Raw genomic sequence first — 16,008 nt, forward strand, 5'->3', positions numbered from 1 at the left:
ACTGTACCAAATTTATTAGATATTTTAGGAGTCGGTCCATTTTATACCGACTTCGCCTCCACCAAAATGGACACAGACTCCGACTGCAAAGCCCTGCTCAGCAGTGCATTAGTACAAAGACTGCTGGAAATCACTGCTGGTATGTGGTTATAGCTGCCGCTCTCTGTGTACTGAGTGGTGTCTGAAGCCACGCCGGCTACACCTCTATAACTGAAAGCCTGATGCTGCCAGGAGGAATTAAGTTAATTTCATCCCAGTAACTCTCAGTGTGGAGGTCGCATGGCTTCAGAACACTATTAACCTGCAGATTAACCCCATATTTGCAGGTTTATAGTGTTTTTTTACATGACAAGTTCCCTTTAAATATGCAATGAACTCACCTTTTCCTATTCTAATGCCTTATAGTCTTATCTGCAGAACCGCTCCTCCCTCCTTTACTCAACAATGCTGAGGATGGAGAAAGGCAGAAATGAGATGACTGAGCGTATATTAAGCTTCGCACTAGAGATCATCTACCTTCTGATTGGCGAGGTGAGGAGCTAAGGGAATTATAAAGCATGGACTTGACTAGAGAGATGAGGGATCCTGGGAGTTTTTGTCAGCATGACCATACCTTTATTATTAGAGACAAAATCTTAAATAGCCACTGTACTTTAAACCAATGTTTAGTGATGAGCTCAAGTGGTTGTTACTCGAGTTTGCCTAGGGTGCTCGGGTATGCACTGAGTATCGTGGGTGCTCGAGTGTTCGTGTCCTTGCACTCGCATGATTCACAACTGTTAGACAGCCGCAAAACATGCAGGGATTACCCATGTTTCTCAAGCAATCCCCGCATGTTTTGTGGTTGTCTAAGAGCCGCAAAACATGCGGGACGCGAACATGTTACTCGAGCACCCGCGATACTCGGTGAATACCTGAGCACCATAGGCAAACTCAAGTAACAACCACTTGAGCTCATCACTACCAAAGTTGCATAAATCAATAGTATAAGAGAAAAAACTTTGTCGTATTTTATAGCAGAGAAATATGTTTCCTTCTCCACTTATGAATGACAATTTCTTCCCCGCCTCATCATTCACTCTGAAAAACAGCTAAAATACATCTTGATCAAAATAAGACGGACTATCAATTCATTTTTTTGCCAAATTACAGCTGCCTATTGTAGTCTGTGGATAAGGGAGGGTTGACGGGGAAAGAGCAGAGTAAAAGTAAGAGGCACAGACCATTCAGCCACTATTTAGTAAGTGTTTTAGCTCACTCCAGAGAGGACCCATTTAGAAAAGCAGGTAATCGGATAACTAATGTTCGTATAAACACTTGTTTCCAAACATCGGCCTATCTAAGCAAGCCAGCAAACACCAGACGAACAAGCAAAACGCTTAGTCTCAGGTGCTATGATTTTTAAGGCTCAGAAATCATCGATATCAGCAGCATGTCCTGAATAAACAGATGTGCTAATAATAATATGATATTCTGTGCACATAGAAGTCTGATGGACTGGTGTTAATGCATGTAGGCGGTCGTCTTATCGGTCTTTCAAATCCAGCATTACATTCACAGATATGCATTGCTGCTGTATAATGTCATCAACGCTGCTACTGCTCCTGACTTTGTTCTGAATTCTCCAAGATTTAAATTGCAACACCAAGAAGGAAAAGTCATTGGCTTATGAAAGCCACAGAATCGATAGATATGTGAATGATGAAAAAATAACAACTACATTTTTTAAACATCTCGATTCATTCAGTATCAAGTATGAACATCACGAGTAGAAATACACGCACTTGCATGTCTTGATGGCTATCAATGAGGCTGTTATTAGTTGTCTGAGGAATGTTCTTCCATGCTGAATGCACTTGGGTAAATCATCAAGATCCACTGCTGGGAGCTCCCTTTGCAATTGCCAACCAATGATGTCCCAGATGTGGTCAATGGGAGACAAGTCTAGAGACGCTGCAGGCCATGGTAGATCATTTAGGCCACACGAGCTGCTCACAGTAGCATTAGCATTATGCGGCCTGGCATTGTTGTGTTGAAAAATGGCTCCTGAGACACTATTTACAGTAATTAGTATTTATTTTACTCACTTATATAAGGCTCACAATCTGAATTCCCTATTTAGTATGTCTTTGGAGTGTGAGGAAACCGGAGACCCCGGAGCAAACCCGTACAAACACGGGGAGAACATACAAACTCCTTGCAGATGTTGTCCATGTTGGGATTTGAACCCAGGACCCCAGCGCTTTCACATTTCCTGGCATCTTCATGGCGCTGCCCATGTGGTCTCCAGACTAATCTCCAGCTATCATTGTCCAAGGCAAAAGTGGGACTCGTTGCTGAAGAGGATAGACCTGCATTCCAACATTCAAGCTTTCTTTTCCATCTAGCTCTGCACCATAATAGACTTTCAGCATGGTGGCGTGAAGTCAATGGAACACCTGTAGCTGGACAACTGGCTCGTAACTCAATGTCGTGCAAACAGTTTTTGATGGTTTGTGTAGACTTTGTTTAATGCCTTAGGCTTGGTATATGATGTTCAACTTCACTTGCAGTACAAAACACTATGCACCATTCTTCAAATCTAACAAGACCACATGGGCAACACAATGAAGAGGCACAAGGGAAAGTCACATTGGTCCTACTCCCAGAAATATGGTGTAAAGTATGATATTGTTTGTTAGCCATACCCCTATAGTCTACATTCCTGGTACACTAACAGCTCTGACTTACATTGATTTGGTGTTGTAGCCAGTGGTACGGCCATTTCTCCAAACTGTCCCAGAAACCATTTTTCAAAACAAGAACACCAGGCCTCATGTTGCTCATGCTACTGTGAGCATCCTGCATGGCCAAAACCTAGAAAACAGAGAAAGGCGGGCTCCACCCCAAATATAGTTAGGGATCTTCCCGTCACATACAATTGTTAGCAATGATAGGTGCAAAAAGAGAAAGTAGTATGCATTGACTGGGATCACCAAATAAAGTAAAAATATATATATAAATTTTCTTAATATAAACTAAACAAACAAACAAGAAATTAAAAACACTTAAAAAACAAGGCACTTATATAAATATACAGAGCCACAACATTGTAATGTTCTGGACAATGCTCAAATACATGTGTAACATTAAGTCATCAAAACACTAATGAATACCTTTAGAATGCATCCATATAATCATGCAACATAATAGAAGCAATTAGTATCAAAGTACAAAAGAGACAGTAATTAGTATTGTATAAAGTAGTACTCACATAATTAAGTACAGTGCTCAAACATGCTGCTGGCACAATCAGCCCAAGCAGGGTAAAAAAATATGTAGTTATATAAGGAAGGAATGCAAAGAGACAACCGCTGCTAAATGCAGTCAAAGGTAAAGGTCAGGAATGGTATATCCTGACCATAGATGACCTGTAAGGGTGCACAAAGAGGATTTAGCAACCCCGACCCCACCCGTATCGCATGGCCAAAACCTGCTACTGTGGCCTGCAGGCTGCAGTGTCTTCGAACTTGTCTCTCATTCAGCACATCTGAAACGTCATTGGTCGGCAATAGCAAAAGGCGCTGCCAGCAGCTGATCTTGATGATTTGCCCAAGTACATTCAGCATTGCAGAACATTCCTCAGACAACCAGTAATAACCTCATTGATAGCAGCCAAAGTCTGAAAGTGCACTTATTTCTGTGCATGGTGCTCACGCTCAGTCCTGTATAACACGAGATGTTTTAAACATTTTGTTTATATTTTTTCATCTTTTCATCATTTACATGTTAGTAACATGTATATCCATCATGTATGTTCCATAATTACATGATTTTTCCTTGTGGTATTGCAATTTAAATGTTGAGGCATGTAAATAAAGACAAGAGCAGGAACCTCTCTGTGTGTGCAATGTATGAGATATATCGTAGAAGCTGCTCTCCACCAGCTCAGAAACAAATGAAAATTAGATTATGCAGATGGGGATAATTGGTGAAAAATACAAGATGCAAGTTATAATAGCAAGAAATATTCCTCATGTACACACAAAACTACTTTTTCTGACCAGATGAAATGATAGATACACTTTATATGTACAAAATTGGGATTGTAAATATGTATTTCCAATGATAATCAGTGGTTTGCTCTTCACACAGGATTGCAAAATAGTAAAGAAGACCTCTGGTGAAAATGTGAATCTTAGCCGCTATCCCTGTGTGCCAAGAGGAGGGAGCAAGACTGAAAGCCCCATTACAGAGCTTCCCCCTCACTCCCTTATACATGAGTACAATGATCAGAAGATCCTGGACCTCACCAACAAGATGATTGAGCTGCTGACTGGAGAGGTGAGCGCTGCTGGGAATACTGGGACATTATACAGGAACACATGGGATGATGAGACTGGATGATCACTGTATAATTATGTGTGTGTGTTTTTATTGAACGAGTAAATGAACTTTCACATTTTTTCGCCTGTTCTGTCCAGGCTATACAAACCACTATGAAACAATTGGCTTCAGCCCTATAGAAAACTTGCATCTAAGTGGCCTTCAAACCACTGCTTACTCTTTAGAGCTCATTCAGATGTCAGTGATTTTTTTTTCTTGCGTGCAAAAAAAACCATTGTGTTAGATTTTACTATCAGAATTTCAGCAGTTTTTCACGTATGAAAAAAAACAAAAAAAAACAGATTTCTCAAGCTTCTATCAGACAGTTTGTGAAAAACTGATGGATGCCATGAATGGCATCCGAATGATGTTCATTTTGTTCATGGATGCAGAGACTTACATTGGTGAGATTGATCCAAGACTCAGATGAAAATCGCACATGTCTCCGCATCAATATGATTTTCTGTATTATATTTTTGTGTCAGGTTCCTATAAGGTGTCAGGATGTCACTGTCCATTTCTCTGTGGAAGAGTGGGAGTATGTAGAAGCACACAAGAATTTGTACAAGGAGGTTATGATGGAGATGCACCAGAACCCAACATCACTGGGTAAGAAAACCTTTTCACCAATGGCAAAAGATTTAAATATCATTTTGATAACACCAAAGGACGGATCATCACTTATGAACATTGTGTTCTTCTCTAGATGAAAATTCACCGGAGAGAAGTTCCATTGCTTCGTATTCTGAGGATTCTCCAGAGAAAAATTACTGTGTCCTACATGATAACCAGGTAGACAGATGTAAGAAATTGTCAGATAAAATATTTCCTTTTTTTCTGAGACAACCATTGTAAGTTGAAAATTTTCTAACTTGGGACCGAAACTTTATGGAAAACTGGCCTCCAAAATATAAACTTGAATAAGAACCAAAATAAGGGCCTTCTACTGCACACACAGTGTACAGCAGAGAGGAATTACTAGACAGCCACTCAATGAATGCACTTCAGTATTGCAAATGTTTGAAAAGTAAAATCCCCATTCTGATTGTTGGGGACTAATAAAATGTAATGCTCATCTGCAGTGTCTGGCATTGAAAGTTGAATGACCAATGTACAGTACAGACCAAAAGTTTGGACACACCTTCTCATTTAAAGATTTCTCTGTATTTTCATGACAATGAAAATTGTACATTCACACTGAAGACATCAAAACTATGAGTTAACACATGTGGAATTATATACTTAACAAAAAAGTGTGAAACAACTGAAAATATGTCTTATATTCTAGGTTCTTCAAAGTAGCCACCTTTTACTTTGATGACTGCTTTGCACACTCTTGGCATTCTCTTGATGAGCTTCAAGAGGTAGTCACCGGAAATGGTTTTCACTTCACAGGTGTGCCCTGTCAGGTTTAATAAGTGGGATTTCTTGTCTTATAAATGGGGTTGGGACCATCAGTTGTGTTGTGCAGAAGTCAGGTGGATACACAGCTGATAGTCCTACTGAATAGACTGTTAGAATTTGTATTATGGCAAGAAAAAAGCAGCTAAGTAAAGAAAAACGAGTGGCCATCATTAGTTTAAGAAATGAAGGTCAGTCAGTCTGAAAAATTGGGAAAACTTTGAAAGTGTCCCCAAGTGCATTTGCAAAAACTATCAAGCGCTACAAAGAAACTGGCTCACATGAGGACCGCCCCAGGAAAGGAAGACCAAGAGTCACCTCTGCTTCTGAGGATAAGTTTATCCGAGTCACCAGCCTCAGAAATCGCAGGTTAACAGCAGCTCAGATTAGAGACCAGGTCAATGCCACACAGAGTTCTAGCAGCAGACACATCTCTACAACAACTGTTAAGAGGAGACTTTGTGCAGCAGGCCTTCATGGTAAATCACTGCTAAGGACAGGGAACAAGCAGAAGAGACTTGTTTGGGCTAAATAACACAAGAAATGGACATTAGACCAGTGGAAATCTGTGCTTTGGTCTGATGAGTCCAAATTTGAGATCTTTGGTTCCAACCACCGTGTCTTTGTGCGACGCAGAAAAGGTGAACGGATGGACTCTACATGCCTGGTTCCCACCGTGAAGCATGGAGGAGGAGGTGTGATGGTGTGGGGGTGATTTGCTGGTGACACTGTTGGGGATTTATTCAAAATTGAAGGCATACTGAACCAGCATGGCTACCACAGCATCTTGTAGCGGCATGCTATTCCATCCGGTTTGCGTTTAGTTGAACCATCATTTATTTTTCAACAGGACAATGACCCCAAACACACCTCCAGGCTGTGTAAGGGCTATTTGACCAAGAAGGAGAGTGATGGGGTGCTACGCCAGATGACCTGGCCTCCACAGTCACCAGACCTGAACCCAATCGAGATGGTTTGGGGTGAGCTGGACTGCAGAGTGAAGGCAAAAGGGCCAACAAGTGCTAAGCATCTCTGGGAACTCCTCCAAGATTGTTGGAAGACCATTTCCGGTGGCTACCTCTTGAAGCTCATCAAGAGAATGCAAAAGGTGGCTACTTTGAAGAACCTAGAATATAAGATATATTTTCAGTTGTTTCACACTTTTTTGTTAAATATATAATTCCACATGTGTTAATTCATAGTTTTGATGCCTTCAGTGTGAATGTACAATTTTCATAGTCATGAAAATACAGAAAAAATCTTTAAATGAGGTGTGTCCAAACTTTTGGTCTGTACTGTATATTAAAAAATATTAAAACTTGAAGCCATTACAAATCGAGGGGAAACAATTCTAAAGTAGGTTTATTAATTTATAGGTATGGGCAAACTAAGCACAGAAGAGAGACCATGTAAATCCAGTGTGCTCATAGCAGAAGATGCTTGCTGGTCTCGAGCACTTGAGTTGGGCTGTCAAGTAAATTTCTACTAGTCTGATGTACAAACTGTGCAGGAAAGTATATGTAGAAGTGAGGTTTCATTAAAGGGGTTACCCGGCAATAGAGAAAAATACAGAAATAAAATGTCATTATGAATACATTGCTTTGATTAGTACATCACGCTCATTTTGTATATGGAAATTCATTGTAGTACATTAAAATGGCTGTCACTGTTAGATACCTGTATTAGCATGTTATACCTGTGAGCGTATACAGTAGGAAGCACCGCTGCTGTGACCTGGAGAGCTTGACAGAATGTAGTATAAAGTTATATCCAGGACACAGCAGTGGTGCTTCCTACTGCACAGGCTCCAGTCCTACTAACATTATAGGTCAGGTGTCTGACGGTAATAAGACTACACAATTTTCATCTATAGTAGTTACCTCACTAGACAAAACGATTATGGTTTGCTAATTAAAGGTATTTAGGAATTCATTCGAAATTACTTTTTTTTTCCTTACGCATTACATAAGCCTTTTTTTTGCTATGCTAAACTTTTCTGACTGTAGAAATGCACTTTAAGAAATATGTTTTGTATGCAGGGAAGTTTTTGAATGGGGGTTAGTGGTGATTTGTATTGTCTGTGTTTCTATCAAATGTTTAAAATGTTCAATAAAAAAAACTCACAATTTTAAAAAAATATCTAGAAGAAACTCTGTCGTTGTTGTTCACAACAGTTAATCAAAGTGATGTTTTTATTTCCCAGGGCAGTAAAAAAAATAAATAGGGTGCTCTAATTAGTTGCTAAGAGCATAAAAAAGATTTTTTTTGTTAGTTTCCTATTTTTGGTTTTGTGTGTTACATCAGGTTGAAGATTTGATTGATATTAAAGTTGAAGTTATAGAGGGAGAAGAAGAGCCGTACATGAGAGATGATCAGCCATGTAGGAAAGAGGATCTTCATGTAAATATTAGCCCCGGTGAGTAATAGTCAGTTAATATACAGAAGAGTCACATTTACTTCTTGTCCTTTTCTTAGTTCATTTGCTAGCATTATCTCCAGTTCTTTACCCACTTGAATATATGTCTGTTTGGATCAGGTAGGGAATGTCAGAGGTCATCACCCTCTAGGCTTCTGCACATTTTAAAGGGTATTCTGTCAGTATTATCAACCCTCATAAACCTTCTCTACTGGCATGCAAGTCATAGAGAGTTGAATAAAGTGATATCATGATATCTACAATCCAATGTCTTATTCCAGAAAAATCCCACATTTTTCTTAATATGTAAATGAGCTGTTAAGATCTATGGGCTGGACATAAATCTCCTTGAGAATCTGCCTCCAGAGCGGCTTGTAAATTAAAGGGGGCGTTACCAGTGTGAGACATATATTGACTGACAGTTTTCTCTCATTTATATGTCTCACACTAGTAATGTCCCCATTTATATAAAATAAGCTCTGGAGACAGAATCTCAGGGAGATCTATATCCAGCCCATAGATCTTAACAGCTCATTTACATGTTAAGAAAAAAGTGGACTTTTCGGGAATAAGACATCAGATCCCAGATATCAATGTATCGTTTTATTCAAGTTTCTATGACCTGCATGCCCATATAGATGGCTTAGGAGTAGTAAGGTTGAAGGCAAGATTCCCTTCTAACATTCAAAGGAGAGTTTTACATTCGACAGTATGGAAAAAAAATTATGATCATGGTTGTCATACGTGTATATAGATTTATATAGGATAGCAATATTGAGTTGAAAACCTGGACTAGACATTTTAAAGCGATTATTGGCCAGCTACAGCTAAATGACACCTTTATGAAATGCAGCGCTGGGCTCCTTATAATTATATACCATCCATAGGTGGATGAGAGATGGGTATGGCCCTGCAGTGCAGATAAAAGCGCGCACACAGGAAGGTGGCACGCACAATTTTTTTTTTTAAAAACCCTAATTTTCCCCATCACAGGCCCAACATTACAAAGTGTTGTGTTTGCAACAAACGAGACCAAAGAAGGGATACTCGTTATTTTTGCCCAGATTGCCCTTCCATGTCACCTTTATGTCTTTCTAAATGCTTTAAAATGTATCACACTGAGGCTTGCCTATGACATATCCTCATTGGCAGCTTAAAAATAGATTTTATTTCATCATTCTAGCATTTCTTTATTTGGTTCTTAATTTAGGGGTTTTTATGGGTTGTTTTTTTAAAAGGATTTACCAATTCTAAATAAATTATGTTAGGTGCCCTCAATTGGCAAAATATTTTTTTTCTAAAATACATTTATTGTAGTAAAAAATGAACCCTTACCAATTTTTGTCACATGACATTGAATTCTGCCACTTTTGATTTGGGGAATTAGATGAAATGTCATCATTAACGTCATGACTAGGGCTGGTCCAAGTTAGAGTTCTACTGATCATGTGCCTATCAGCCATTGGGAAATATGCGTTTCACTTTTTGTATTGAAGAACTGAAATAAATTAAGTTTTTCATGATATTCTAATTTAGTGAAATGCACATACAGGGTGTCTTTTTCAGCCGGATTCCGCATGGACTCTGCCTGAAAAAGCACTGCAAAAAATGAACATAATGCACAGTGATATAAAATGACATATCACGCCCACTAGACGGCTGCTTCACTAGTCGGCTCGCGGCCTCGGCTCAACGCAGTGCATGCGCTGGGGGGATTCATAAGTCTGCAGTCACACAAAGTGACTGCAGACTTATCGTTTTGGTATTATTACACCCTGTTGATTTCGCCCGCACACAGGCTGTTCGGGCGTGATCGCCACCGGGTGTCAGCTGATTGTCACAGCTGACACCCGGTGCTATGTGCTGAGAGCGGTCCCGCACCACTCCCGGCACATTAACCCCCGCAATGCTGCTATTGAAGTTGACCGCAGCATTGCGGGGGGCCAAGGGGAGGTGATCGCGATACTCACCTCTCCTGCCGGCGTCCAACTTTGTCTGCCGCAGCTTCCCGAATGTTGCCATGACGACCCAATGTCGTCATGATAATATCCAGGTCACCAGACAGAAAATGTCACGTGCCTGAAAATTGTACCAATAAAAACGTCTACTCATCCTGCAAAAAACAAGCTGTCACATGACTCTGTCGGCCAAAATCTGGAAAAACATCCGGGTCACCAGACAGCAGGAGATTCTTTGGTCATGCGCAGTGCATGACCAAAGTATCTTCTGCATCTGCAGCGCTTATAGCCTGTATAGCACAGGGATGGTGCTCCATCCCAATGCTATACAGGCGATCAGAGTAAAAAAAAGTGAAAGTCCCATAGTAGGACAAAGTACAAAAGTAAAAAAAAGTGTTAGAAAATGAAAAATAAATACATTTTTTTGTAAAAATATAAAAAAAAATCAAAAAGATAATCCAATAAAAATAAAATATAATGTACCCATCAATAAATATTATTATGAAAAAAAACAAACAATAAAAGTACACATATTTGGTATCGCCGCGTCCGGAACGACCTGACCTATAAAAGTGTCCCACTAGTTAACCCCTTTAGTGAACACGGTAAAAAAAATAAACAAGGCAAAAAACAATGCTTTATCATCATACCGCCAAACAAAAAATGAATATAATTAAAAATGGTACCACTGAAAACGTCATCTTATCCCGCAAAAAACAAGCCGCCATACAACTTCATCAGCCGAAAAATAAAAAAAGTTATAGCTCTCAGAATAAAGCGATGCAAAAAAAATTTTTTTATTGTGTAAAAGCACCAAAACATAGAAAAACAATATAAATGTGGTACCGCTGTAAACGTACTGACCCGAAGAATAAAGCTACCTTATCAATTTAACCACACGCGGAACAGCATAAAAAAAAAAAAAACAAAACAATTCCTGAATTGTCTTTTGTTTATTTTGCCTCCCAAAAATCAGAATAGAAAGCGATCAAAAAATGTCACGTGCCTGAAAATGGTACCAATAAAAACGTCTACGCATCCTGCAAAAAACAAGCTGTCACATGACTCTGTCGGCCAAAATATGGAAAAATTATAGCTCTCAAAATATGGCGATGCAAAAACTAGATTTTGCAAAAAAATGCGTCTTTTAGCGTGAGACAGCTGTCAATCATAAAAACCAGATATGATTCTGGTATCGCTGTGATCACACCGACCCGAAGAATAAAGTCGTCTAATCACTTATACTGCACGAGGAACGGTGTAAAAAATAAACTCTAGGGTTAGGGTTGGGCTAGAGTTAGGGTTGGGCTAGGGTTGGGCTAGGGTTGGGGTTAGGGTTAGGGTTGGGGTTGTAATAGTAAATTGTAAAAGTTAAAAAAAAAAAGATGACTATATGGCTGCTAGTGTTGAGCGCAAGTGCTCGCTACTTAAATTTGCATCTGGTGCTCGGGTATGCACTGAGTATCGCGGGAGCTCGAGTGACGTGCTCGAGTCTCCACCCCATATGTTTTGCTGCCAAAAAGCACTCGCCGGGATTGCCTGCCATGCACAAGCGATCCCCGCATGTTTTTTTTGGGTGCCTAATAACCGTGAAACATGCGGGCGGGGACTCGAGCATGTCACTCGAGCACGCGCGATACATGGTGCATACCGGAGTGCCCAATGCAAACTCAAGTAGCTCAAGACTAATGACAACTTATTCAATATGATGACCTAATGTTATCAAATTCTGTGTCGTACCCCTGGGTTCAAAATGTTCATTATACACCTTGATAAAATCCTTGAGGGGTGTAGTTTCCAAAATGAGGTCACTTGTGGGGGGGTTTCCACTATTTAGGCACATCTGTGGCTCTCCAAACACGACATGGCGTCCGCTCTCAATTCCAGCCAATTTTGCGTTCAAAAGTCACACAGTGCTCCTTCCCTTCTGAACTCTGCCGTGCGCCCAAGTTATAAACTTCTGCAAAGCACTTGGGGGTTAAGGGTGCTCACCACACATCTAGATAATTTCCCTGAGGGGTCTAGTCTCCATAATGGTGTCACTTGTGGGGGGTTTCCACTGTTTAGGCACATCAGGGGCACATCCGCTAATTATTCAAGCAAATTTTACATTCAAATAGTCAAATGGTGCTCCTTCCCTTCTGAACCCTGCCATATGCCCAACCCGTGGTTTTCCCCCACATATGGGGTATCTGCTTACTCGGGAGAGATTGCACAACAAGTTGCATGGTGCAATTTCTCCTGTTACCCTTATGAAAATGCAAAACTGGGGGCTGAAAAACATTTTTGTGGGAAAAATGTTAAAATTTTATTTTACCTGTTCGTCCATCATGACAGCACGACAGGAGGTAGTTCCTCTGACCTTCCAGGGACAGGAAACACATGAGGTTAAAAGCCCCCCCCCACCTCACCTTCAGTGTTTTTCCTGTCCCTAGCAGGACAGGACGCTGTCAGAGAGGACGAACAAAAAGAAGAGTTACCTGAGAGCCAGGGTGGATCCACGGGGACTGACTTCTTCCCTTCCCCCGGTCAAGAGGCTCTGCGCTGACACCCCACTGAGGGTCCCTCAGCTGGGTCGGTGGAGGGGACTCCCGACAGCGCCGCACCCCTCGTACAGAGGGCTCCAGGCTGCATCCTGCTGCCCGCTGGTGGTCTCCATGCTAAAACCTCCTGGCCCTTCTTCTAGATACGGGGCCAGGAGATCGCGAGGCTGCCGGCCGAACTTCCGGTGCGCGCCGGAGCGGCCAGAGACTGCCTTGCGCAGGCGCCCTGGAGCGACATCGCTACTTCCGGGGTGCACTATGATGATGCGCTGGAGCGCGCGCGGTCCGGAAGTTGGCGTTCGTTCCATGGTGCAGCGCACGCAGAACCGGAAGTGTGCCCCTTTGACGTGCCTTCCACGGTGGAGTGCACGCCGAATGCTGGGGGGCATACAGGGCAGCAGAGGAAGACACCCCTGCAAGGAAACCGCAGTGGCTGTCATGGAGGGCGGGCCTTACATCACCTGGATCAGGTAAGACCCCCTTTAAAAGGGTACCCTTGTGCACACACTGCCTGACACAATGGAGTCTAACCCTGTAAGGTCAGAAGCCCCATCTGAGTCCCTGGGTAGTGTAAGTATTGTTCTACCTCAATAATCCCTCAGATCCACTAAAAACTGGTAGAATTGGGTATTAAATAAATATTCCCATGTCTCCTTTAAAATAGGATAGAGGAACCCAGAGATCCGGATCCTCCTCCAAAAAATCACGAAGATGCATATCATGTAATTCTAAACTACAGGATTCCTATAAAAAACAATTTTGTAAGGAATGCATCGCTAAAGTTCTTAAGGAGGAGAAGGCATCATTTCTAACAGACAATGCGGTCTATGATCCGGGAGGAAGTTAGAAATACGATTTCCGAACTCATACCCGCCCAGACATCCCAGATACCCCTGACTGTACAGTCCTCCTCCCGCCATAAAAGACCTAGGTGGGAAATGGAGTAATCATCTGAGGAAGGGGAATATCTGGATTCCTCCTTGGAACAGAGTCAGGAAGGAGAGGAAGAAACTCTCTCCCAAATACCTTCGGAAGAAAGGAAGAAATATATGTTTTCAATTGAACATATAGATGATCTATTAAAGTCCGTGAGGAGCACTATGAATTTAGAAGACACTACCCATTTCTAAGCAGGATGAAATGTTTTCAGGCCTTAAAAGACAAAGAAATAGAGTCTTTCCAGTTAATGAGAACATTAAAGCTATGATTCTCGAGGAATGGGAAGATGCAGAGAAAAAACTCACCATTCCGAGAGAATTTAGGGCCCGGCTTCCATTCAACCCTGAGGATATCAAGATATGGGAGGAAGTTACCAAAGTGGACATACCAATTGCAAACGTTGCAAGAAAAACGTCTATTCCTTTTGAGGACACTTCCTGTCTAAAGGACGCAATGGACAGGAAAACAGAGACTATGCTCAAAAGATGCTGGGAAAACTCAGCTGCGGTTGTAAAAACCAATACAGCGGCTACCTCTGTAGCTAGGTCTATGTGTCTATGGATAGACGAGCTGTCAGATCACATAGTCTCCAATACACCTAGAGAAATAATATCAGAATCCCTGCCATTATTAAAAATAGCAACACAGTTTTTGGCTGACGCTTCAGCTGAATCTGTTAGATTCGCATCCTGAAGTAGTGTCCTATCTAATTCGGAAAGACGCTCGATTTGGCTCACAACTTGGACTGGGGATAGCCACTCAAAAAATAAGCTTTGTTCTAACCCCTTTTCTGGTTCCTAGGTTTTCAGTCCAGTCCTTGATGAGATTTTGTGAAGGGCGACGGATAAAAAGAAAGGGTTTCCCGAAGAAAAAACAAAGAGATATCATCCCTTTCGTAAATCCCGCCCCAGGTCCCCTAAACAAGACTATAGGGGTATAGGTAAAATGGGGAGATGGTCCTACAGAAAAGGGGGAAGAGATAGAGCAACCCAGTTTTTCTCTGGCCCTCTGAGTAGACCCTGACTCTATGGGGGTTGGGGGGAGGCTTCACTTTTTTTGGGAAAAATAGCAGGCCATAACAAAAAACCAATGGCTCCTGCGCACAATAAAAGAGGGGTACAAAATAGAATTTTCCCATCCTCCCCCACAACGTTTTCAGATTATCCGCTCTCTCTCTCCCTCGGCCTTTCAATCCCTTTGGCTCGATGTAATAACCCTGGAGTCTATAGGGGCGGTGGAACAAGTACCTCCCTTGGAAATAGGATTAGGCCACTATTCCTCCCTCTTCTCGATCTTGAAACCATCGGGCAAAAGACGTACGGTAATAAATCTAAAGCCCCTAAATCATTCAGTGCAGTACAGAAGATTCAAGATGGAGACAATCAGGTCCAGCATCCCTCTAATACAAAAAGATTCGGTAATGTGCACCCTAGATCTCCGGGATGCGTATTATCTCGTTCCTATCCATCCGACCCATCATCAATATTTGAGATTTGCCCTAGAGCGAGAAGACAGAGTATATCACTTCCAGTTCACTTTCCTTCCTTTCGGTCTGTCATCGGCTCTCAGAATTTTTTCAAAGCTAATAATGGAGGTTGCAGCCTTCCTCAGAAAACAGGGCATAATTATAATACCATATCTGGACGATATATTGTTAGTGGCCGAATCAGAGCCCACTCCTCTCCAACAACAAATAAAGACAATCAAAACCCTACAAACCTTAGGATGGGGAATCAATTGGGAAAAATCAAGTCTCCAACCAAGCACCGAAAAGGTGTTCTTAGGAGTACTTCTAAACTCTCATCTCCAGAATTCTTCCCTGCCTCTAACGAAACAGCAGGAAATCAGTCTCAAAATCCGAAATTTCCAGAAAAAGACTTTCACAACTGTCAGATTCGCCATACGAATTCTAGGTCTGATGACATCACATATTCCCAGTGTAAGATGGACCCAGGCCCACACGAGACCCCTGCAACGAGCATTCCTATCTACCTGGAACAAACAATCTTCAGGTCTAATCAAAAAGATGAAATTGACACCAGAAATAGAACTTTCTCTTTCTTGGTGGACAAGACCCTCAAGTCTAAGAAAGGCGGTAGAATGGATCCTCCTTCCTATGGTGCGGACCTCCACAGATGCCAGTCAAAGAGGCTGGGGGGCGAATATACAGGGCAGATACTTCCAGGGCTCATGGCCTCCCGATCTACAAAAAAGATCTTCAAACTGCAAAGAACTAAAGGCCCCGTCACACTAAGCGATGCAGCAGCGATCCCGACAACGATATGACCTGTCAGGGATCGTTGCTGCATCGCTAATACATCGCTGGTGAGCTGTCAAACAGGCAGGCTCACCAGCGATGAGGGGAGCAGCGATATCGTGGAAAGAA

General features: G+C 41.7%; 2 protein-coding genes across 2 annotated transcripts in view; both read left to right on the forward strand.

Annotated features, from left to right (window-relative positions):
- The first annotated feature begins 453 nt into the window (after nucleotides 1-453).
- On the forward strand, nucleotides 454-13,890 carry LOC141271542 (uncharacterized). The gene is made up of 6 exons (XM_073681596.1): nucleotides 454-531; nucleotides 4,135-4,323; nucleotides 4,851-4,974; nucleotides 5,072-5,157; nucleotides 8,071-8,182; nucleotides 13,769-13,890. Exons 1-6 carry the CDS (start codon nucleotides 454-456, stop codon nucleotides 13,888-13,890), a joined length of 711 nt encoding a protein of 236 aa, XP_073537697.1.
- A 1,457-nt stretch (nucleotides 13,891-15,347) lies between these two features.
- LOC141271543 (uncharacterized) overlaps nucleotides 15,348-16,008 on the forward strand; it is a 67,455-nt gene continuing 66,794 nt past the window's right edge. Inside the window, exon 1 of the mRNA XM_073681597.1 lies at nucleotides 15,348-15,741. Within this exon, the coding sequence (XP_073537698.1) occupies nucleotides 15,348-15,741 (394 nt within the window). The remainder of the gene's footprint in view (nucleotides 15,742-16,008) is intronic.

This window comes from Phyllobates terribilis, unplaced genomic scaffold, assembly GCF_046119375.1.
Source record: "Phyllobates terribilis strain yellow unplaced genomic scaffold, ASM4611937v1 Scaffold_5__5_contigs__length_657084704, whole genome shotgun sequence".
Taxonomy (NCBI): Eukaryota; Metazoa; Chordata; class Amphibia; order Anura; family Dendrobatidae; genus Phyllobates; species Phyllobates terribilis.